This window comes from Labrus bergylta, chromosome 22 (assembly GCF_963930695.1).
Source record: "Labrus bergylta chromosome 22, fLabBer1.1, whole genome shotgun sequence".
Taxonomy (NCBI): Eukaryota; Metazoa; Chordata; class Actinopteri; order Labriformes; family Labridae; genus Labrus; species Labrus bergylta.
In genome coordinates this window covers 6,879,615-6,905,859 of record NC_089216.1, presented here as the reverse complement: position 1 = coordinate 6,905,859, position 26,245 = coordinate 6,879,615, and the positions used below count along the sequence as shown (strand labels likewise).

Here is a 26,245-nt window from a genome sequence, read left to right as displayed (position 1 = left end):
TTATATTGAGAATTGTTACATTCCTTTCCATACATGTTGAATACCGTTTACAATCATGTAGAGCGAATTGAATTACGTCATTTAAATACTTTAAATGTCAAACACTTGCTGCAATCATATAAACTGCAAATGTGATAAATTTAAAAAAGGGAAGATACATGACATGAGGCCGATTGCCAAGTCAGGCTGACCCCATAATCGTCCAACTGGCACCCAGGCCGTAACTGCTCCCGTTATTCATCCCCCCACTCAATCAAACCAGCTCATGCCGTCCAATTACCCAGAATGCTGTGTCCGATTGGAACATGGTCAGTGCCTAAAGTGTTTCTCTCAGCACTTCGTTCCGCCTGAGACCAGCGGGGGGATAATTGAATGAGTTTCTCATTTGCCAGCCAAGATAGCCTTTTCCCCTTGGCATTACATTGTGGAATCAGCTTCTCTCTTTCTCCCCGCGTCTTTCCTCCTCCTCTCGTCGCTACTGTTTCAGTTGTTGAGTTTGATGAATGGTGTTGTGACAGAAACCTTCAGGCGAACACACACAGCCGTCCACCCTGCCGTGTCTGGCAATTAAACGACTGTCCTCACTCTCTTCTCCGGCAGTTTGGATGCTTTTTTGCACTCCTCTGTCAAACCGGGCTCAGTTTGGGCCTGCAGACAAATCCACATTACACAGGCAGGCTTAAGTGAAGACTTTTAAATCATTAGGTAGGGGTAAGTACGTCAGTAGTTGCCAAATTGGGAGCACTTTCCTGTAATGGCTCTCTGTTCTAGGAAAAATTTTCCATCCCTAAAATTTTGCCAATTTTACCCCAGACAGGTTAACAATTATCCATGTAGTCTTTATGAAACTTGAAAAACACCATTTGTGGGTTTGGAGCCTCTCCTTTAAGCACAATAATTGCACTTTAAACACAGTGATTGATGAGGGATCCTCCTTTAAAATGTTCTGATTTTAGGTTCTACTCTCTCTCTACAGTACAGACACCTAAATATTACAATTTATCTTGTATTGGACATGTAGTGGGAATGTAGGATTAGTCAAAAGCTTGATTTATACTAATATAAGCAATTTACACCAAAACTGTGATTCCTACACCATAACCTGATGTGGACTCATGGTGTTACCACATTACCACAATGCCTACAGTACCATAGCAGCTTTCATTTGTCTGGTTGGCTTGTTAGCATTGAAAGGAAACTGTGCTTCTGTGCAGCCATAGCTACCTGCCATAGCTACCTGCTATGGCATATTGGCTTCCACCGGAGGCTAAACCTTAAATGGTGATGGTCACTCTGAGTCTGTACAAGGATGCTGGGCATGCATATTTTCGCTATACAGTGAACATAAAAGTTACTATTTTAAACGTTTCTAAGCTCCAACTTCAGCACAATACTGTGATTGCAAAGTGACACAGGCACACCAGTTTACAAATGTACAAACAATGTATGCCACTTGCATAGGCCAGGACAAAGGCTCTTCATAGAGTCGACACATGTAAATAATCAGTAAATGTATGCACTGATGGATGTGTTCAACTTGGAAGACCAAACACAAACTGTCGCAAATAAAGCAATTTGTCCATTATGGTCCTTCTCTGAAACTCCTTCATGCTCCAGATAAAAGAAAGCAAGTCTAACCCTCCCATGATATGAAAGCTACCAATTAACCCTTAAAAGTTTTGGACTTTAAAAAATCTTGACATCCAGTATAATAAATTCTTCTTGGACAGATGTGTCTACATGCCACACTTAAACAGCCATGTTTTTCTTCCCCAACACATGACGACATAGATTTTATGACTTGGAAGCAAAACTTACAAGTATCGGTTGCAGAATCAGATCCAGTAGTTTTACAGCTGTCTGGTTTATGACTCCTGCATACATTTTTGCAGAGTCTCGGTTTAATTGCAACATGTGACTGTGGCTGGACAACAGCAGGCTTGTGTTGGTGTGATGGAGAGGAAATTTACAATGGACACTTTTGTTATCAGCAAATTGCTAATACAAAACATACCTCCAGTGTTTTTTTGATATTTAAACTATGGAAACAAGCCTTCACCTTAATTATTCTGCCAAAAAATAGACTGTATTGCCAACATCTCTCTTTGAAACATAAAAAAAGCCGACAGGTTGTATTTTTCAGCATTTAATCTGAAGGCAACGTTTTTGGCAGTCGATTCACCAGAGTCAGGGATTTTTTAAACTTGCTTTAACTCGACAATCTACTTTGCCAATTAAAAAGAAATGACAGGACATTTATGAGATGGACTGTCTTCTGCATCTGACTCAATTTTCAAGTCCCTACAAGTTGATTTACATACCACACAGTCACGATCTGTGACTAACTGGCAGAAAGGAAAGACATGAATCTCAAAAAACTTAAAGAGCTATAATAACCACTCAGGGTGAAGTATACATGATATGCAGAACATAGACGGGAACGTGTAAGTATAGTCGTTAGCATGCTGGGTGGCCCTAGTGGAAACTGGTCTCCTCGCTCTTACTGTGTCCGTCTCGAGGCTACCCAGTGAGCAACATACTGTACGTGCATGGAAAGTTTGTGTGAAGTGAAGTTAGCGAGGCAGAGATGATGTGGCACTATGTGAGAAGTGTGGAACAAATTGAGTCAAAGCTTGAAGGCAAACCAGTTCAAGAAGATACATGTGCCTTACATGTGCTCTCAAGTCCAAACAACTCCACATTTGTTTGCCTTCAAAATTGGATTGAACCACAATTTTGAAAGAATTATATAATCTGAATCAGAGGCCTTTTTATTGGATAACAAATGTTGTGCTACTCTCATGGGGCACATATTCATATTTGTGGGACAAAAGATATTGGCATATAACTGATTTCAAGCAGGAAACAAATGATCTTTTCAAGTGACCTAGTTAATCTCAAATATCCAAAGTATGTGTCCTTGAGATGTTGCTCAATATCCAAGAGTTGAGTCTAGTGTCTGGGACTGTGTGTTTCTGTGTGCATGTTGTTCTGTTGGGCCCCTACAGAGTTATTGCTGTTATTCTTACCACCCAGGCCAAGAGCAGATAGCCTGTCATAATAAACACTCTCACTTCCGACAGACAGGGAAAGTGCTTTTACGAACGGATGCAGTTGGATTGCAATTTTTTTTTTTTTTTTTGATCCACTGAGGAATGGCTGCGAATTAAAGATTTTTTTGGAAGGTAGATCTTCAGGATGTGATAAACCACTGAAGAGAATAACAGACAGGCGTGTTTATCTGACATCCTGTCTCGTTAAGGTGAGAGAGTTTTTAGCTGGTTAGCTGTTTTAACCGGGATTCTAATCTTTTACTGTTCAGTTTGGATTACCAGCATCCTCTGGACGTAAGTAGAACTTATTGTAACTTGCATGTAGGAAAACAAGATGGAATTTAATCAAACAAAAATGAGACAAATATGTTGCTTAATAAAAGTGTATGAAAAGCATCTGGACTGTTTCATCACCATTTCACCCAGAAGCCATTTCCCCTCTAAAGACTTGTTTGTTTAGATGCTTAAACACTGCACTCATGTATCTGTGTATTCAAGTTTAGCAAATCAAAAAAACAATCGGGAATCTGTCAAAAACTTAATTATAAACGACCAGTGTCAGATCTTGAAAATCCAATGGGACACCAGGCCACCATATCGACAGTTACAGTAGCATTAGACGATAGCATCAAACCGCTTCTTAGTTAAAGACTTTATATGCAATTTTTGGATCCAGCAGATATCGCCCTTGAGCACCAGCATGAAACCAAAACAACTCGCGGTGCATTGTTGTGTTAGCATGCTAATGCTAGCGATCTTTATTATGCTGGTATCTTCACACTGCATGTAAATTTACCTGAAATGAGCGTGATCTAGAAACACAGTTAAGCAGTGAGTACAGTATGTTATTCTTCTTTTCTCTAGTCCCTCAATTAAACAACTTTTCTACACGAGGGGAGGAGTCAGCCGGCTGTCCTGGCGATGTAAACAAAGTGAAGATAGTGCTCTGAAAACTCTGAAAACATCACAGACAGTGGGACTCGGGTGTTACACCCATTGTAGACAGTCATGACTCACAGAGTTATTTTCAGAGGATATACTTGATTTTTATTTGAGTGTGAAAAATCACATATAAAGACATTAATATTAAATAATATGACTAACATGAATATACGGATAATGTCACTACTGTCCTACTCAAGGAAGTGCATTTCTTTACAGATGGATTCTAAAAACCTTATAGAAGGTAATCAAAGCCACTGATTAGGAAGATGACTGCATTTAATATCACAAGTGAAAAATCTGACATCAAGTTTAAAAGCATTTAAATAGTGCAATTAAATCAACTTAAAACTCAACAGAAAGTTGTATATAAGTGTAGAAAAACTGTTAACATTGACTCATACCTTTACTGTCATACTTCTTTTCTCAAAGTGGATTAAAAACAACAACAGCAGCTTAACTCGGAGCCAGGTGGGTTCGGGCTGTGATCAAAGTCACAGGAGATGCTGATGGGCGGCCAGGAGTGTGGTGGTGTTGTGGGGGAGTTCCTCATTGAGCATTCAGAATAGCTGCCTTGCATATATAAGCCTTTGATTAACAGCTGGGGTACCTTGGCACCATCTTTAGCCCCTCAAGGTGTGGAAAGGTTTCCTACTCCCTTCTGCCAAATGCAACGAGGTGCCTCTTTTGAAGTTCTAATCACACACACATCTGTTTGGAGACGTCAGAAAAAAGGGAACCGGGTTTTCGTCTCTTGTGGACTGAAGGTTTTATTTTTATTGTTTATTTATATTGGTGAGGAAATACGAGTATGAGTCAGGTACATACGGCATTTGTTTTAGAAGCCAGTTCAAATGTGTTTCTGCTTCTAATTTGGTAAAATAATTAAATCTGTTTCTTTCTAAATGTTTCAAAATTCTTCATCACCTTTCCCATTTTTTCCCCCAAGGACAACATAAAAAAAAAAATCAGGATCATGTGTATCATAGCAGAACATTTTTGTACTTCCAAAGATAGATAGAGAAAGAGAAAGAAAGTATCTGCTGCATTCGTTTGTAGTTCTACTGTATGAAGAGTCACTTTGCATAATGCTGGTCTCTTAGTCCCTCTTTTTTGCTTCTTGCCAAAATCCAAGGCGTTTTGGATCAGAGATAGATTCCCTGCTCTCATTTCTAATCCTTCCAGGCCTGTTGGTCCCTGCGCTATCACCGCTGCTCTGACAGATACAGATATCAACAGTTCCAAACCATTTACGCTTTAACTGTCCCATTGCTGACGGCTTACCATCTCCTTTTTTGGACACATGCTGGCTTTAAAGACGTCCGGCAAGTGCGTGATTGAAGAAATGCATGGAAAATACGCTGTAGAGCAAGAGACAAACAGCCGGTCAAGGTGTGCTCAGACAAATGAAGCATGAGATGAGCAGCTTTTCCTTGATTTCTGTACACTGCATTTGACTTCATCGCTGTTGTTTGGTTTTGCGGTAATTGTCAATAAATGTTAAGTTTGCTTTAGGGTTTCCTGGAATTAAATGTAGCACACATTAGGAAACCATACTTCTTCCTGCTCGTCTCAATGTGTGCCCTGATTGGCTAGCAGCAACAAGGCAAGATTCAGGCCTTAATTTGCTCTCATCCCACACATGTTTTTTGTTTTTTTAAATAAACACTTTTGATCAGATAATTGGATTTGCAGCCTAAACTTAATTACATTTGTAACGATTCCATCATAAATCACTCTAAATGTTTTATTTTTCTCATGCATTTTCCTGCTGCCAATATTAGCAACCCGATTGTTTTAATTACCAATTGTTTCTTTACCAATAAGGTGCATGCAGAGTGCACGCAGAGTTACACTGAAGGGCAGCCCCTTCCCACACTCTGGCTGCTATGGTCGCCTTTATGTTAGTACTCTGACCTAAAGTATGTACAGGCCATTCGGGAGGGTGTCATTAGTGGGTATGCCTGCGTATGCTCCGATTGGTGGCATCTCGGCGGTTGCTAACAGAAGCCACTGACTCATGGGTAACGCAGAAACCACCGTGGCCCAAAAGCACTTTGAGCAGACGCCTAATAAAAGACCTAAAAACAACCCGGAAACACTCATACATGCAATGTTATTAACACATAACGAGGACGCCATTTACTGCGGTTATAAAAGTTATACACAAATATGACATTGTTGATGGGGGAGGGGGGCTCGTCTTCATGTTGTGGCTGCCTGATTGGATGCACTGACAGCTTGGAGCGTCCACAGCGAGGCTCCCCAGGGCTGAGAACTCGGAGCTTTGAGGATCAGAGAAACCAGGCTCTCCTTTTCCTCCAGTCTGTCCCTCCATCCTCTCTTTCCCTCGCTCCACCGGCTCTGTAATTACGCCGCTTCTGCCAGAGCCGCTTGAAGTTCAGCCAATTAGACAATAAAGAGCCGAGCTTTCTCTCCTGCTCTCGTCTCCCTCCCTCGATGGTCACACCCTTTGCGTGTCTCCTCTCTTTCCTCACCTCTTGTATTTTACAATTTGTCATGTGTACATATTGCATCTTATTTGGGCCCAGAATCCAGAAAGGTCATCATAAAACACATCGTCCCATGCTCTGATTCTTTATGAAACGTCACTGACCTGTATGGCTTTTAGTGTGTTACTGGATATCTGTCCATGTGACTTCATCTTGGCTTCTTTTGCTCTATTCTTTTGTTTTCTCTCCACTTCTTGCTCCAGGTTCTTTCCCCCAATGTTCACTAGCCTCATAACCTTTTGACCTAATTTAAAACACCCTTAACACAAACCCAGTACTGTACACTGTTAGCTTGGCCTCGACAACAAAACTAGCAGATGTTCCTGTTGAGGTGGTTTTTTTTTTCTTCTGAACTCTAGAGAAAATAAAGATATGTTTCTGAGACTTTAATGTCCGGTCTAATTTTGTAGTGGATTGTAAACGGCGGCTAAAGTTAGTTTGGGAGCTGTAGCCGACGTCTCAGGCGGACACAGCAGGTCGGTCTGCGTTGCCCAGTGTTCTCTGGTGGTTTCAAACCACTGGCAAGCAGCTGCATAGTCTGCAAGAGGAATAATTACAATTGTGGAGCTTTCTCCTTGTCCCTCCTCCCCCCACCGTGCCCTTGTTGTCTGCGTTGCTGATGGAGGGTTTTGAGGAACCCTAGAATTGAGGGCTGCTTTAAGTGGTTGTTTCTGACGTGCTTAGTTATTCAATTTAGCCATCGAGCTATGTTGGTAGCGTGCTGGCAGGCTGAGAAGTAGGATGTGTGGATTTGGATCATCAGCATTTGCAAAGTACACTTTTCAGTCTCTTCTGTTTGAATGTTTTCTGGCTTTACTCTGAGTAATACAGATCGATTCAACATACTAAAAAATTTGCCAAATTGTCTTGCAGAGAGTTAGAAGATAAAATTGCGACCAATTACGCTTAAAAAGAAAAATTCAGCCAGTTATTTATTCACTAAACTAGTGTGTATTTTCTTCTCCGCAGCAAATCCTTCGCCACTCTCGCTCTAACGCCTCCAAGGTCATCTTCCTAATCACCGACGGCTACTCTAATGGCGGAGACCCTCGGCCAGTGGCGGCAGCACTGAGGGAGCGCGGCGTCGAGATCTTCACGCTGGGCATCTGGCAGGGAAACATCAGGGAGCTTCATGACATGGCCTCTCAGCCCAAAGAGCAGCACTGCTACTTTGTGCACAACTTTGCCGAGTTTGAAGCGCTGGCTCGTCGGGCACTTCACGAAGGTACGGAAATGTCTCAGATCTCGTCCTTTTTTACTCGCTCCTTTTGTTTTGATGGATTAAACTTGAAGTCCCGCTCTTTCCCTTTGAAGCTTCAGTTCTCCCATCATCAACATTTGACCTGTGGTAATATCTCTTAAGTGAAGGTTTTGACCCTTTTTTAAAACCCAATGTTTACTTAAATGGAAGCGCGTAATATTTCAAATACAATCTGACAGAATGAATTTCACACGCTCTCTTCTGTTAAGTCCTGCCAGCAGTTGTTCTGCCTCACTGCCATACAGATACAAAAGAGTAAGTCTTTTTTTTTCCCACACTTAAGGGGGACTTCCATCAATTTGAGCGGAAGACGGTTCAGTCATGGCTTCTTAAAACTTAAAAAACATAACCATAAAATATCACCGTTGAGTACAGCGCAGAGTGTCTAGAACCCTATAAATCATGCACACAGTGTCTGAAGTCCCAGACAGCTGGGGGGGGGGGGGCGGGGAATCAGGCCGTGAGAGTTAAAGCCAACACACGCGGTGCTATCAGCTCAGCCTCCGGCCCCTCTGTCTCAAAGGATACTCTCAGGGTTTTTCAAATACAGAACCACATGTTGAGCTCGCTTGCCATGGATCAAACCGCAGAAATCCAGCAGAGACGTCGCTGTCTTCCTTCCTGCTCTATCAGTAAGAAGCAAATAACGGGAAGCAGGTTGACTTTTGGGACCAAAAACTTCAGTGAAAAGCCCATCTTGGCCTTCAACTTCAATTCCTTGCTGCAGCCCCGATTCTTTTGTCCCAGCCTTGATTAACAGGCTTTTGTAAGTGACTACTGCGTTTTGGAACATACGGCCATTTGCTTCAGCCAGTTGTAGAAGTCTGGTTTACAGACATTGTGTATTTTCATTCACTTATTCTCCACTTTCTCCAGCAAAAAAGTGAAAACCTGCATTTAATTAAGACTCTCTCACTGACATGCTGTACTCATACACTGTAATAATACACAGTTTATGTAAGCACATTGAAAAAGGGGCCATTTATTTTAACCTATCATGATGGTAAAACAATTAATTATTCGGTCAATAGGCACAGTTCAGTAAAATGCTGTTGATGAAAGTGGTTCCCAACCTTTTTCCTTGGAGTCCCCATACTTGAATCTTTAAAAAAGGGGGAGCTTCCCCAGAACACCCAAGGAAATAAAGGGTTTTACATTTGAATTGATTTAATTAAATCCTGAATTATAAATGTGGCTGACTAAGTAGCCAGATATTTCTGAGTGAGAGCTTCTAGAGCTTCCTTTTGTTTCCTTCACTCATGCCTTGTGCAGGTAGGTAGATCCATCCAGACTCTTCACTATTAACAACCGGACACTTGAATCATTTCTGTCTCCGTCCCTCAGACCTCCCCACAGGCAGCTACATCCAGGAGGATATGTCGCGCTGCTCCTCTCTGTGCGACGCCGGCAGGGATTGCTGCGACCTGATGGCCAGCTGCAAGTGTGGAACGCACACGGGACAGTACGACTGCATCTGTGAGAAAGGATACTACGGCAAGGGTCTGCAGCACGAGTGCACAGGTAGGACCGATGGTTCTAAACAAGGAGCTTTACACATTTCACAAGCCTGTCTAAAAAGCTCTCTCACAAGCTTGTTTCACTTCGATATACCTTTCTCAAAAGCCCTCGCTTTAAATTGTCTGGGAAAAATGTGTGAGAGCTGACAATCATTGTTTGTGTTCATAGTCCAACAACCGTTACTGAACATGCCTCACAGGTCGTCATTTTGAGTGTCTTATACTTTCTCTGTTTACATTTTCCTCTCCCTCTCTACCTGTCGGCTTCTACTCCAAACGTTGGCCACTCAGCCAAACGTCTTTGCTGGAATATGGGTGAAAGTTAAATAAGCAGCCTGTCTACTTAGCACAGTTTAAGCTGTCCTCAGGGCAGATCACTATCAACATACTTAGCAAGGTGCTGCAGAGGTGGAGGATGGAGGCTGCGATGTCTTCATGTGTGTTCTTCCCCCAGCTCAGACTCCCTGCAGCCACACACCACGTCTCTCTTTCTACCTTTAACGTCCTCCTTTAAATCACATCTTATCTGTTGATTTCTTCTCTACAAAAACACGCTGCTGTTGTTTTTCAGCATGGTGTCTTTTTTCTTAGTAATTGTTGCTTTGACTCCAAACAATCAATAATAGTCTCATACAGAAAGAAATATTTATCTCATCTTGTGCCAAGTGCTCTGGTCTTACTATTTAGTTTTATTCTCCTGGTTATTTATTATGTCAGCCTCTAATACATCATAGAGCATAAGCACAGCTTACACTCATGTGTGTGTGTGTGTGTGTGTGTGTGTGTGTGTGTGTGTGTGTGTGTGTGTTTCCTTTCTTTGTCTGATTCATTTTGAGTTGATTACTTGTGTGTCTATGACATATTTTACACACACAGATGTTGATTTATAGTAAAAGGAGAACTTTGTCCGGCCTAGTAGTCGATACTGCTACACAGATATTCTTTCTACACTCTACTTTTCCCCAGATCCATGCACGGCTCTTGACAAACATATGGGAGTGTCTAGTTAGATAGACAGAGAGACAAAGTCAGCTACAGTCACATAAAGACAACACATCTAACACTGAACAGAGAAATACGAGAAATAAGTTAATAATGAGACTAAAAGACGTCCAAGAAATATCATGAAATGTTTAGTGTTACAAGTGGTAATGTCTAAAAAACATCAATATAAAAAAGTATATGCAGTGCTTATAATTATGTACAAATGTATGTATTTAAACGTATGAAGCTGTTGCTGCTGTACACAAGTGTGCATCGTTTTTCATTCATGCCCATTAAAAGTCTTTTTTTTTAAGATTTATTTTTAGGCTTTTTGTGCCTTTAAAAGAGAGATAGGACAGTGGATAGAGTCGGAAATCAGGGAGAGAGAGAGAGTAGGGAATGACATGCGGGAAAGGAGCCACAGGCTGGACTCGAATCTGGGCCGCCCGCTTGGTAGACTACAGCCTCCATACATGGGGCGCGCGCCCTAACCACTGCGCCACCAGCACCCCATGCCCATAAAAAAGTCTGATGGTGTAGATAGAAATGACTTGCTCTAAATGTGCGCTGCTGCAGCTGAACATGAGCAGGACCGTCCGACCTTAGTTGCTGCTCTATTCTTTGAGCGCTGGAATAAAAGCAAAAAAGGTTCCACAATGCACTCGCCTCTCAGGCTTGCAGTGTGGGCCAGGAGTTTTGTTGGAAATCCCTCAATTCAGCCTTGATTTCGTTCCAATGATCCCCCTTCTGAATTGACTGATGAGATGGAGCAATGGGTTTATTTTGCTTTTTGCTTAAAATTCCTCCACCACTGCAGACAGTAAAGTTAAAACACTTGCCAGCAGCGTGCAGAAAGGACACAGTCGTTTGTGTTGTATTTATCCGTCAGTTCTGTTCAGTGTCTCGTTTACACAGCGCAGTGTTGCAGTTACACGCAGGTGGTCTTTGTCTTTAAGGTTAGGGGTTGATACATTGTTTTTACTGAATATGTAATCACTTTATTCGCAGAGGACCGCTGCAGTGTGTGTGATTGTTGGAGAACAGAACGACTTGCAGATGCTCCTCTTTATACGTGTGTGTGTGTGTGTGTGTGTGTGTGTTTAATTCATTGCTGTGTTAAACCTCGGTCATTTGGAGAACTCACTCTTTACGCAGGTGGGAGAGAAATGAGAGAATCAGAAGAATAGAAGAAGAAACAGTTGCAGTAGAAGTCTGGATAAGAATCTGCACTAATAAAAGGAAACAAAAGTCCATAATCCTTCTTGTATTCGCCCTCCAGGTCTTCCTCTGTGTGTCACATGTTTTCAATCGAGCATTAGATAACACACAGAGAGGAGGAGGGAAGACCGTTTCAGTGACAGATGAGTTAAGATAATTCAGATGAGAGTTTGAAGTCGCCGAGAGAAAAGAAGGCAGAAAAAAAAAAAAAAAAGGAGCAGGATTGTTTAAAGTGCCTAACGAAAGGGCATCGGGGTCATGGTGCCAGAGAGCACGCCTCCTTAATTCGCCTCAGATGTTGTCGAGACTGGAGCCTCACTTTGCTTATTAATCTGTTTTAATGCTTTAATTAATAGCAGAGCTGCAGACTGCAGAGTTGGCTCGAGGAAGGAAGGACACAGCGAGGCGCTGCGACCGCAAGTGACGGCCGCTTCCTCTGTCTGCCTCTCACTCACTCGCTCATAGAACAATGATTCAAAGCGAGAGGATTCGGCTTCTGCGTTTGTCGTCATCTTCAGGCTTGAATGTGTGTCACTGAAGTTGCTGTTGCTGACATATTGGCAAGTCATGCCTCTATTAGCCTTGTTCTTCCCAGTTCTGGTTTCCTAAGTGCTGCAAAATGGCAGCATATATGCTCCTGAGCGCTTCACTTATTGACGTTTGTATCCTTTAATAACTCACAATGCTCTTTTGAAGCAGCACTGGCTCCAAAACCAATTAGATTTGCGGTGCGTAACCAAGAAACATACAAGTAAACTTGACAAGCTCCCGCTGCTTTCAGAGCCTCTCTTTAATATTCTGTTGGTTTAACCTCGTTGGGCTTGGCTGAACCGAAGGTGTGTTGTGAATTATGGGTACACCGTCTGCGTCAGCAATGCCAGACTCTCTAAGCGGCACACAGACGCGCTGCCAGAGGTGGAAGTTGCACAAGCTTGATGGGCCGGTGTGGCTTCAGGTGGCTCGATGTTTGGATCTTAAAGTCTTGAGAGGTTCTGCTCTTTTTTTGGCATTTTATTTCTCACATGTAACGCTCTCTGACACATCTGAAAATAATCCGAGCAAACCTTTGGGCCTGTCAGTTGATTGTTATTATCATTGGCTGTAGGGCTCTGCTGGGAACACTATCCAAATCCCCACAGTGCACAGCGGTGTTGTTTATGAATCTGTCGACAGCCAAGTGAAACAGCCCTCTCCACAAAACACGACTGGAATCCCGGGCCGATAGAAACAAATGATGAACCCCGCTTCCTGCGCAGTTTGAGTTTTTTGTCGTCCCTCTTCGCATACCTCGATCTCGAGCTCCCAATATCTGCATCACCGAGGGATCACCACAGGAACGAGGAAGTGGATGAATGAGAGAGTGAGGGACGTGATTGTGCAGAGGGGTAACATGTTTTCTTCCTGTCACACATTCTGGCTTATCAACGACAGCAGCTCTGGACTGTGTTAATGTGGTGTCAGCGCGGGCTTTGTTCTCATGGACAGGCCTGCTGGGGATAAATGAGGCAGAGAAAGAGAGAGAGAGAGAGAGAGAGCCGAAGATAGAATGAAAGAAGCAAAGGAATAAAATCCTAAAAAAAGAATGGAGATGAAACAAGGCAGATGTGCAGCCTGATTCAGGGTAATAAGAGTGAGGGTCAAAGTCCAACTCTACAGAAGCCCAAAGTGTCCATGCGTCCATACATCTTATTTACTTACTTGTAATAATTTATTTTACAAAGAGGAGCTTTGAAGCGTTGATACGTTCACATACTTGTGGTATTGAAGTTTTTACTCTTTGGGCTATCCAAAGTATGGACCCAATTATTAAACTATTTGTTTTTAATCCAATAACGATTGGCTTTGTAATGATCATCTTTGGGACTCAAGCAGTTTATACTGGATAGGACATTACTCAATAAAAAACTGGGAATCAACAAGCATTTAGCATGTGGAAGATATTACCAAACCCCCCAAATCAACAGAGCCAAAGTTAGAGAAATACTGTTTTATTAGGTCAATAACTGTGAGTATGAAAATGCTAATTTTGCCAATTAAACACTCTGTGGTGGGTTAGTTCAAGTAAGGACATCAAGTACCAAAAAAATAGATTTTAAACTGCACTCAGTAGCCTTTCCTGTACCTTCAACTACATGTTGAGGAGATTTCCCATCTGATTAAGAGACCTACAGTAGGTCCGGCTTTGAAACAGCTGAGTCATCTCCATGGTAACCAACTGAGCAAACACAGATAAAACATTTAAAAACATGGATGAAAGCAGCAGAAAAAGCAAGTAAGTGAATATTCACGTTTTGAGCGTATAATATTTCCACTTTTGAGATCTTTTCTACTCTTTTTTTTTTTTTTTTGTCCATCACTGGTCATTTCTTTTTCTTCCCACAAAGCATAAAACTTTAGTCCTTAGTTTTTTTTTTTTTCCCCAGAGAAGATTCACTCACAAAGAAGCATTCACAATAATTTGTTGATTTATGATCATCTGATGTGAGGGGTTATCTGAGATATGAGCTTTTCCCTGGAATAGCAAAACAAACCCTCAGAGTTCCTACGTCAAGAGTTGCTCAATATTTACACGATTTTGTCTCGATCCTGAAAAGAGACGTGTGGCAGAAGTGAGCTTGGACTCGACTCCGGACCAAACAAACCCGTCCCTCTGCTGATGGACTGCACTGTTTGTTTCCCTGTAACAACTACGAAACGAGAGGCGTTCACTTCCCCTAAATATTTGTGGCGTGGATGTGAATGACCGACAGATCCCGGCAGACGCGGCCTCGAGTCGGACATAAATTCAACAGAAGAATTGAAACGACAACAAGGGATGTGGAACTCGCTAAATGTTCAGGAGAAGTGTCGAAACGGGAGGAATGTCGCAATCATTATTTATTTTTCTCTCCTCTCACTCTCGGCCCTCGCCTTCCTCGCAGAGGTGTCCAATATAAATGAAGACGAGTCCAAATACAAATAAAAAAGCTACAAAGGTTAAATATTTGATTGTGACCTCAGGAGAATGTTATCAAACTTTGTTCTTCCTCCTTCAGTGTCACGCTAACACCGGCTCACACAATAGTTTAATGTCAACTACGCAGCTATTAAAACATACACGCAGTCACTTGTTATTGTTGGGATTTGCACTCAGCTCCATTGAAACACCACATTCAGAGATCTGACACTCATGGGATCCTTTAAATCATGAACAAATAGATTGAAACCTGTTTTATGTAACAATTTGATATTGGTCGTAAGACACTTTAACATAAATTCAAAAAATTGTATTGATTAGGACTTTCAAATATGGCTGATATCCGTTCAATTGACTTAGTTTGTCGCCCTACGCACCTATTTCATGAGATGGTTGGAAGTGTGAACACCTCCTTAAAAATCTTAAATTACATAAAACTAATTTATGAATCAGACCTAGTCAAGGTTAATGCCCAAACCTGACCAGACTGTGACTGTTATAAAATGTTTAACGCCTGTAACAGTTAGAGATTAGTAAGGATTGGGATAAAATCATGGTTTGGGCTATAATAAGGAGTAAATGTAACAGGACATTACAAATAATATTACAAATAGTATTTTAGCGTGAGGAGCTACCTCTCTGAAAAACATGGAAAACTCACGTTCATGTATATGAATCCAATGCATCACATTTCTGGACTATTTCACAAACTACCCCGAGACTTAGTGAAAATCTAAATTCAGAGAGTAATCAGACTGGAAGCTTGTTTTGGACCGACTTATTAGCTGGATCGCAAACTGACATTCATTAGCGTCGCTGCCAGCAGACAGATGAAAGCAGCCTCACACTTGACACTGACCGGCTGTTTGCTCTGGCCTTGTAATTTGCACTTAAATGTTTTTAAGAGTAAATATATTTCTTCCAGGGAAGGGAATTCCAACAACTCGTCCAACATGTTACGTAAATATTCTTATTAAAAAAAAACTCTCTCTTTCCTCTGAACTGCAGAAATCCAACCCGACGGCATCAAAAACCGCAGCAGACTGTCTGCTGCTGCAGCAGAATGTCTGCGTCCGTCCAACTGCCTGTCTCTCAATGTATCCGTGATCAAATATGCAGTTGCTCAACATGAATTCTGGTCCCATTGTCTTTGCGAAGGGGGTTTGATGCCACACATTGATTGCCTAAACTGATAGATGGAAAAATCAGGTATTTTGTTTTCTTTGGTGGGCGGATGGGGGATTAGGGGATTCCTGAAGCCATGCAGCTTTTGTGGTGGCTTGATGGAGATTTCAATGACACAGCAAAAATAAGACTGGTTCTGTGCAAGACACAGATTGAAGGGAAGGGGTACTACCACTACCGATACCACTTAAAGGCACAGAAATAAATAGTAAAGTTTTAAAGGTCACATATTATGCTCCTTTTCAACCAGTTTAAATTCTCTGAGGTCCCCAAAACATGTGTGAGAAGTTTCTTGTTTTAAATCCACTCTGATCCTGTATTTGATCATGCCTATAAACCCCTCTATTTCAGCCCTGCTCAGAACAGGCTGTTTCTGTGTCTGTACCTTTAAATATGTAAATGAGCTGTGTCTGACCACGCCCCCTCTCTGGAAGGGGATGTTGCTCAGGCTTTCTTGCACCATTGCCCTATTGTTTACATTGAGAAGTCAGACTCAGAGGGAAAAACAAACATCTAGCTTTGGGAGTGTCACCCACCTGGGGGAGGGGTTACTGCCCTTTGTGATGTCATGAAGGGAAACGGCCTGTTTGAGAACACATTTTCTGAAAAGTGGAGCAGGTAAAAGAGGGAGAGGCTGGACTTTTTTCATAGTTGGGGTTTGTAGAAAGACTAGGGACACATATTAGTGTTAAGAAAAACATGGTAAAGTGTTTTTTTCATAAATCGTGACCTTTAAATATAGTTTTGATATTATCCAAAGTATTCGGATCAGAATTATTCCTCTAACTAAACCAACAACCAGGTTGGCTGTAGCGACTGTATATGGGCACAGATTATTAATTCAAGTTTGGGGGGGCTCATTTTTGGTTGAAACTATGAATAAAGGTTTAGATTATACAGTTTTTAACTAGGCTTGTTTTTAGCCTGCTTGATCACTTGAATCCTACCTCTTGTCTTGTTGTTATTCCCAGATCTCTGGTTTTACTCCCATGAGAAAAATGTTAATATTAAAAAATTAGAACGATGGCCTAAGCTATAAAAAAAAATAAACCCAAGATGTAATAAACCCAAGCAGGCCTTTAATAAAGAATATACGAGGGGAAATAAGGGGACAAATAAAGCCAAACAGGAGGTCCAGCAAGTGAAAGAAAATTTGGCAGCTCACCAAAAAATACCCAGACGGGATTTATTTTTCTGCTGGTTTTAAAAGTGTTCAGTGTCTGAGCCGCCCTCAGGTGTTTTTCGGACACTCTTTCATGTCACGTCGTGTTTGAAGTTACTGCTTTAGACTGTGTACACGAGTGTTAAAGTAACAGGCAGTGTAGAAATCCATGTTAGTTCCTCCCACGGTGCCACATGTTTCAGCCCGACTCCACCCTCCCTCCGCTCATTAAACGACACATATAGGTCTGTAAAAAAAGCCGTAATTGATGACTACTGCTGCACTGTTTGTAGGTCAGGGTTGCTGTAAAAAAAAAAAAAACATGACTTGTGTTATAAACTGGGGCCACTCTGCATGTGTATAAAAGAGACAGAGATGAAGGAGCGAGGAGGCAGAGAGGCTATAAATCGGGTCTAATAGGAGCCTCCTTAGCAGGAGAGCATGAAAAACAAGGAGCTGCGAAACAGCCTGTGGTGTGAAGCAGAACCTCACTGTGTCATTTACACTCCTCCTCTGTCTATCCTCTACTTCATCTTTTTCTCCATCTCTCTTTTGGTATGCAAATGAGAGAATATTTAAGGCCTATTAAATTTGCTCAAACACATTTATAACTCAGGGATCGGGCTGGCCTAGAGGTGAGTTTCTATGTCCCATGTACAGGAATGTTGAGGCCACTCTGACCTCTGGCTCCTGTCCCGCATCTCGTTCCCTGCTCTCTCTCTCTCTCTCTTTCTCCAGTTCCTGTCACTATCCACTGTTCTTTCTGAATGAGGCAAAAAAAAAGCCCAAAAATAAATCTCTAACTTAAAAAAAAGACACTATTTTTAATAAGATTTTAAGATTTGTGCTTCAACAAACATGACAAGGAAGAACTGGTGTGAGAGGAAGGACAAATATTCATTGTATCAGAAGCAATTCTAGTCTTGTTTGCCACCAACACCCCATCTAGCATGACCGTACATACACAATTCACCGACAATATCTTTTTCTCTATCTTATCTTCTTCCCTGACTTTTTCACTAAAAGAATGAACTTCTTTGTTTTCTCTCTCACACATAATTAAAACTGACATATGTGCCCATGGGAATTTAAGGTGGAATCCATTCCTCTTCTAGCGTCCTGAGTGCTTTTCTTCAGCCTCTTTTTCAAGGCCTTTGCCCTTCTTCAAATCTAACATGTATGTCCCTCGCAGTGACCCCTATTCGTCTCTGGATATTTTCACCCTCTTCACTGCTCTCTCAGCTCCCTCCTACTTCCTTTCACTTTTTCATCCTCCCATCCTCTATGTGTGTGTGTGTGTGTGTGTGTGTGTGTGCGTGTGTGTGTCAGTGTGTGTGAGCTGTTGACTGAAACCTCTCCAGTTGGTGGGAGGTGATGAAGAGGGACACACGCTACGTCAAAGGTCACAGGCTAAGGAAAGAGGAAGTCAGCAGCTGCCAGATTTCTAGAAGACAAGCATCTGTCTCTCTTTTTTTTCTTCTTCTTTCTCTTGCTCTGTGACCCTCCAATCAGCTCTCCATCTGACTTTCCAAACTTTTTATCTCAAGAAATGTCCATGCTGCAGTGCAGATTACCAAAATGTTTTCACTTCCCACTCGTCAAATTTGGCAGCTTGGTCAGTTCCCCTAAACTTCAAAATAAGACGCTTCAGGCACAGTTCTGGTTTCAGTTTGGCTCAGCTGGGGCTCTGAGGACCAGTTGGTAATAATCAATAGACAATGTCCAGTAATACCTTTCAAAACAAGCAGTCAAGTAGGCAAAAATAAATAATGGACATCATTACATTTTCAAATTAAACTTTCTGACAAAAAAAAAATCCCATTGACCTACAGCATCATATCTTGTCACTTAAGGCCAATAACCTTCTTCAACCTTCCATTTTTGACGATAATGATAATTTTGACATGAAATTTATTGTCAAACTTTCTCAAAAAAATCAGTCAAGGAAGATATGCAAAATAAAGGACACCTGTTAAGATTTTAAAAATAAAGTAGACAAGTAAGTGGAACCTACATTTTTACAAGTGTCGAGCTGCTGACCAAGCTGCCATGTTTGATGACATGGAGGGAGAATGGACTACAAAAGGTTCTCCAGGTCCATGATGAATACACAAGATTTGTGCAAAATCTGTATTCAGTAGTGTGAGATGGCGATTGGGTGTCGAGATTTTGCAGGAATTTACTAAAATTGTTGTATTTTTGTATATGCAGCATGTCCTTTATGTGTACAAAACACGTGAACTGATACATAAGGACACACTGACACACACACCCAGGTGGGATTGGCCCTGTCAGTAAACCTGTTCTGCGAAAAGCATCCTTGAACTCTCAATCCCACAAGGACACATCAAATCCAAGACTACAGTGGGAACAGCGCAGTGTGTGGTGGATTAGTGTCCATCTTTCAAATCACAAGAGTCAAATCTGTTTGGAATTTGGTAAAACGATGACTTAATAAAAACATACGTTCCCCTTTAAACATGTTGGTGTTAACAGTCTGAGACTTGTGCTTCGTTTTCTCCGAGTGCACTGAGATCATAACCAGAGTCTTTTATCACATTATTTCTCAGCTCAGTGACATCTGTAATCAGGCACACCAGACTGGAGACCGACCTGTGTTTGTACAGTTGTTGAGTGGTTTGCCTCGCTCTTTGGTCCAATCCCAGCATCCCTGTAGTCTGTAATGAGTGAGCAGGACGTTCTCCCTGTCCTTGGGAATCCATACGTGGTATCTAGCAATTTGGGTGAAGTCATTCTCTTTTGGGAGTAGGATTGAATAATAAGCAGGAAAACAGCGATGGAACAGCCACTGAACTTCCTCAGCTTCCTCTCCAAAGGCTGCCTTGCATCACATTGCAGATTTTCCACATTCTTTGATTTGAGGGGTCCTTGGAGGTCTATTCCCCCCCAAGATGGAAACTGTGTAGGTGGACAGCTGTACAGCAGCTACATCTCCCCCCCATTTATACTCCATAACAGACCAGGCTTCAGTTATGCGATTTAGATCCTCCTGACTGTCCTGTGGAATGGGATTCCCAAACTTTTTTTTTTTTTTAATCACTACAGGTGACCCATGAATTGAGGTTAGGAAATCCATGTGACCCTTGCCAGTGCAAACACAGACACATCGCACATCTTGGTTTTAGAGTATCTGCGAAATAGATTCTCATGCAGACATCTTACTAAACCAGGGGACCGGTGTCTGGGAGAATCCTCGATGGATTTAAAATTTTAAAGCTGCTGCTGAAAGCTTACTTTTATTATAAATAGTTAAAAACATGTTTTACACCATCAGATACTGAGCAACCTCCCCCAATGCCATTGCAATAAATATAATTTGTAGAAAAGCATTGATTGCTAACTTGAATAACTATACCTTCTCTGCAGGCCCCTACAGTTGGATTATTATGGTGTCATTGTAAATCATATAATAAAGAGTATGGTCTAGTCCTTCTATATTTGTAAAGTGGGTTGACTTGGCATTTTCTTATGAGTTGATGCAATACAAATCAAGATTAATTGAATGTTGTTGTTGTTGTTTAATTGTGGGTAGGGTTAGGGTCACGAGTCCTTGGGAACCTCAGCCATATGGCGCAATGTGAATGAAATGCTGAATGGTAGACAGATGCCACTTTCCTTTGTTATGGTGCCTTGTAACTACAGCAACCATTAGTGCAAAGACCTATAGGTCTACAGCTCAATGTAGAGGTTTAGTCTTCAATCTGTTCTATTAGGCTGATTGTGTTTGACTCTCTGACACTTGTAGGTGTCCATCTTAGTTACACAGAAGAACCCTTCACATTCTTTACATACATTTATCCCGCTGCTTTGAGCAAGCCTGGTGGTCCAGATGAATTCTGCTGAATAACCTGCAGGCTCGGGATAAATGTATATACAAACTGTGTTTACCTTCAAATGAAAGATTCAAACTGAGCTCCAGTTACTTCACGTCTCTGTAAAACCTTTGGGTGAATGCACGTCTATTTTATACCCTAGACTATACATTTTAATTGTCCGTTTCCATTGTCTATTTTCTTTCTGTGAGTATTCTTGGGAAGTCTCCGATAAGAGTGGAAAGTTTGCTTGCATGTGAACATTGTTTTCTTAGTGAAATACCCTGGAATTGAAACCCCAACTTAACAACATTTCATGTGTGAGACGGCCTTCAACCACAAGCGGCCAGGCCTCTGTCCAGATTTAGCAGCTCATTCGAAATATTGCTGGACTTCCTCTGTCTCTTTTATTTGGCTTTGAAGACATACAGACTGACAGAATTGGGTCATGGCATTGCAAGTTTTAAACGAATCACATCAGTATTTATTACTTTGTCTGCACATAATGCCCATAATGTGAGCTAACCATTGACAGTTACAGTAAGTTCCCTTAATTTAGATCTTGTCTGTTATCTGGAGGATAGACAAGTGTTTCCAATTGTACAATATTGAGTGTTACTTACACAATTGTTTGGTGAAGTTAAATTGTTCATTGACTAAATCCCCATGAAAAAATAAAGCAGAGAAAGCCTTCTGTGATGAAAGCCGAAGACCCAAAACTATTCTTACATAACTCGGATGCCAATCCAACGTTGGCTCCACGAAAAGCACGAGTCTGTGTATTGAAATTCCTCATATTGTAAGAAGTTAAATATGAACAATTTCACATTAAAATGTCTTATACTAGACCTGTGTTGTAAATTCCTTCGAGATCTTGACTATCATTGTCCCAAATTTGTCCAACAGCGTTCAAACTCAGGAAAATTGGAACTAATTATGTTAGCTAACAACATTGGCAGTTATTTCATTGGAATAACCAAACACAATGCAATTAAACATGTGTTAAAGTGATTAAATATACAGTACATGACTATGATTTAAATACTTTACCAAGTCATGGACCACAGCCTCTGTACAGGGGGTGCGCCACGAAACCGCTAGCCCATCCTGCTTCCCTTAATACATTTCTATAAACTTTTATTATTAACGCATCAACACCAGAGATTTGATACCCTGACCTTTTGGGAACCATCCATACCAATTTGCCATTTGCTTATTTTGGGGTTATCTGAGTGCATAATATCTGTTGTGAGTTCAATGGTTTATGTTCGAGGTAACATATGGAAACCAGTGTGGGTATGCACTGTATGGATAAGCATGTGTTTTTGCAAACATGTGTTTGTGGAATGTTGTTGGTCGAAGCTGAATGTGTCCCTCCAAGAAGCCACTTTCCCCCTTTCTTCTATCTCTCATTGTGGCTAAGAAGGCAGATGTTCTCCCTCTCCCTCTGGATCTCTTTTCATCGTTTCCGTCGCAGTCTGTTTTTAGGCCTCGCTAATCAAACGCAGCCTTCCCCCAGAGACACCAGAGATTCTCGTGTGATAGTAACTTTGGCTCCTGGGCCTGACGTCCCAGCCACTTTAAATGACTTACTTGATATTAGGAGAAAAGACTTTAACAGATGAACTGGCTTTTCCTTGGTTTTGTCACTGTCTTTCCTTTTATTACTGCCTGTTAAACCCTGGGACTTTTTCCCCATTTCATTAAAGTGAAAGCTAAAAAGTTGGCTCTTTAGTGAGCTGTGTGTCTTTGTATTCAGAGGTTTGGAATAAATGTTATCTTAGAAGTGCTGCTTACAATAAAGGCTGTATGAGCACTAGAGGTAGGGAAACAAATTGATTTATGTAAAAATTGAGAGTCTACTCTTGCAATTTTTTCTGCTAATGAGTCACTCCCTGCTTAGCGCTAAGGCTAGCTCTTTAACTCAGTAGAACGCCAAATAGAGCAACAAGAAATCCAGCCAGTCTCACACTGTAGATGACTTGAGTAGAGCCAAACCTTCTTGTAGTGTTTCAGGGGGTCAAAGTGGTTCTCCATTCTGCATGAATGATGGAGATATCTCTGTTGGTCTTACCTCCCTTCTCCTCTCAAAAATGTTTGCTTTGTGAACCCACAACATCTTTATTAAAGTAATATTTCTCTCTGATGAAGCCAATAGTGAAACCTCTTTAAAAAAAAACAACATAATAGGACAAAACTGTACGGTTTCTTGAATTTTGCTCTGACTTGAAATAGGTTTAGCTTCTGAGCACAGAAACTCGCATTTTCCTCTCCTCGGATTATTTCTGCCTACACTAGTTGTCTCGAGCAGCTGCTGTCTCTCCATAGGCTCACACAGCGAGTCCAGCCACAGCAGGCTCTTTCTGTTTTATGATCATCTGGTCCACTGACGCTCCACTTCCTCTCTAAATGAAGGGTACAGTGCAGCTCAGTTCAGATGGACCCCAATTGGGACTATGTATAGAGCAGTGCAGGATCCAAACGCAATTAGTGTTTCAGCATGAGGTCTCAAGTAATGGAGCTGGGATACATTTTAAAGGCGATTCACACACTTTTCTTTCATATTCATCCTCCAGATTTTCATTTTCATGTCACATTAACGGCTTGATTTTCCTCATCCATCACTCAGTCCTTACTTTGTCCCAAGCCCCTTAGCCATTAAACCTGTGTGTGTGTGGCTCTACCTCAAAGTGTAACCATGCATCTGTGTGTGTGCATTTCTACCTGCCAGCCCATGCAAACCTGCCCAGAATTTCAATTTTATATATTTTTTTTCGATACAATATTTCCACTGACTGAATCATTATCCGCATAAAAAGTGACGAGCTTTCCTGTAAAACCTTAAATGAAGCTGTAAAACAGACTTGAACAGAGGAGACACTTTAGGCTTATGTAAGATGCCTCCTCTGAGTGTAAAGGACTCAGGACGGAGACGCTGCATCGGCTGCTTTTGTTATCAAACGTACACTGAATGGTTTTTCTGTGTGTGTGTGTGTGTGTGTGTGTGTGTGTGTGTGTGTGTTTGATGTGGGTAACTGGGTGCATTTTAGTGCCAGCAGCCGGTGTCTGCTTTACAGTCGGTTAACATCTCCTGGCTGAACTGCTCATGAAGGGGGAGGGAGGGATGGATGGGGAGGAGAAGGGAGGAAGGAGGGCAGGCTGGCATTGGCTCAGCAGTGGAAATTCACACCTGGCCTCTGGCTTAGCGGCGAGTAAATGAGTTGTGAGGAGCCTTAGTACTGTGGCTTCTCTGTTGCACCTACAGTGCAGAGCGCCTTGTAGTCCAACCTGTGTGTTGAATAATGTTTGACACAGTTTACTTAAGCTTGTTGTCGTAAAAACCGCGACTTTTGAACAGACGCCAACAAGGACAAAACTAAGCTTTATAACTTTCTTCTTCTAAATAGCTGTAAAGCTAACCCTTGATGGTTTCTAATCCAATCAGATATCCTCCATGAAAAACGAAGTTTGTCTTGTATTTTTGTATTTATTGTAAGTGCTTAAATGATGTATGTGGGTGCGGGTTGGAGAACGTTCAGATTTTCTGCTTTAAAGTGCACAACACCAAATGAAAATGTCTGAAAAAGTCTGTCTGAAACTTTGTCGCCTGTTTCTGATTTGTAAACCCATGCAGTCAATAGTACAAGTTTGTTTTTCCAATTAATGCAAACAACATTTGGATCAACTTGAACGGGCTATGACATCAGTAGCAGAAGAAACAACAACTGTCAACCCCTAATAAATTAACTGTATTTGATATGTATGACATATTATCTCACTCTGTGGTGTGCTGTAGTTTTATTGTGTCTGGTTGCAGTTTGCAGAGATTACAGATTTCCCATATGATTGGCTCAAAATAACACCTGTTATACATGCATGCCCAAACAGAGGAAAATTACATATTTACTTTAGGGAGCAACTGATAACGTTTGTTTCCCTGCACCAGTAATCCCTTTGAAGTACGGGGCCAACACAGCAAATTGCCTGTGTGAAAGTACCCGTGTAATGGCTGATAAGAGATGTTGTTGCCCCTGGAGATAACATAATTCATCATCTGATCATCATCAGAATTTAAAGTAGTTAATCTTAAAAAACATCAGAGACTCATGAGCTCACTGCAGTTGCACATGACATCACTCTCACATATTACAAGGAATTACATCAGGCTTAATCAGGTAATTTATGAACAATCCCCCATGTCAGAGTGCCATTTAAAGCACAGATAAGAGCATGTGATGGATGTTCACTCCTCTGCAGAGAAAGAAAGTGATGCACCGAGACTGTTTTTTTTTTATGAAGCTCGATTGATGGTGAATGAAAGAATGTTGGAGGACCTTCACATGACCCCTCGCTCCCCCATCTTCACAGCGTGTCCTGTGATCACACTCAGGTGATCCTAATAGGAAACACAATGTATTGTGTCTCTGTGTGTCTGTGAGTGTGTGCAGGTGATCAAAAGGTTTTTTTTTCTCCTCCCAGCTAGCATGAGAACCATTCCTGGTTTTTGAAGCTCATAAACCTTTCTTTGATTGTTGCATTTCTTTGTAATGAAAATGCTCTTTCCCTGCTTGGAATAATTAAAACTCTGAGCTGAATTTGTCTTTTTTTTTTTTTTTTTTTTTTTTACCTCGCTTGTGAGATCATTTTGTCCTCTTTTTTTTTTTTTTTTTTTGCCATATTTTCCGCCACTCCAGTACATGTCCAGACATGAATGTGATCAAAGTCTCCACATAAATCCATAAAGCTGTTTTTCACTCTCAGTCACGAAAACAGCTTTTCATTTCAGCTTAATTTTCTTTCAAACAAGTCCACCGTCCAATCTTTCCATCCAGCTGTCTCTGTCTTGGTGCATGACATTACATACATTTAGAGGGAGTGCTTTTGGATTGTGTTGCTCACTTAGCGTCTTCTCTACCCTCTCCTACCAGCGTGTCCACCCGGGACATACAAACCAGAGGGAGCACCAGGAGGCCTGAGCACCTGCCTGTCCTGCCCTGACCCGCAGCACACCTCCCAGCCTGGCAGCACCGCCCTCACTGACTGCGTCTGCAAGCCGGGATATCAGCTGATCGGAGTGACCTGCCAGGGTAAGACGAACTCATCTGTTAACTAAAGAATTTTTGATTGAGCAGAAAATCCCTTTTCAAACCCTTTGAACTTCCATCCTGTTTGAATTTAAAACATTTAAATGAGATAATTTAACAACTTAAGACGATCATTTTCCTGCAAGGCTTTCCAGGGAAATCAGTTGAACAGTAAAAGGGAGGCCAAGTATTGTGTATGTGCACCATAGACCGTCTATTTTCCTGGCAACAAAAACAGAAGACTCAAGCAACCACAATTTCTTCTTTCTAATTATCAGACAGTGTGCAGGCACAAATGCGTTGATGATTTTGTGCTATGTAGACAGTGCAAGCTCCTCTGCTCTCGGTCCGTTTTTTAAGAGACACTAATGTAACTTCCGCATCTTCATGAGACGCCAAAAAGACGTGAGAAGCATCGCTATCTGAGTATTTGCCAACCTGTGAATTTGAATGGACCACAGCTGTTCTCACTCTCGTGACAACTAAAGGTGAAAACCATCACTATGTCTTACATCCAAGGTCATCCTGGGTCATTTA

At 41.5% G+C, this 26,245-nt stretch overlaps 1 protein-coding gene across 2 annotated transcripts in view; it reads left to right on the top strand.

Annotated features, from left to right (window-relative positions):
* The window catches only part of svep1 (sushi, von Willebrand factor type A, EGF and pentraxin domain containing 1), an 83,632-nt gene that overhangs the window by 16,811 nt on the left and 40,576 nt on the right, over positions 1 to 26,245 (top strand). For both annotated transcript variants that reach the window (XM_065950216.1, XM_020640321.3), the window contains exons 2-4: positions 7,478 to 7,733; positions 9,114 to 9,290; positions 25,553 to 25,711. In XM_065950216.1, coding sequence (XP_065806288.1) covers positions 7,478 to 7,733; positions 9,114 to 9,290; positions 25,553 to 25,711 — 592 coding nt within the window. The remainder of the gene's footprint in view (positions 1 to 7,477; positions 7,734 to 9,113; positions 9,291 to 25,552; positions 25,712 to 26,245) is intronic.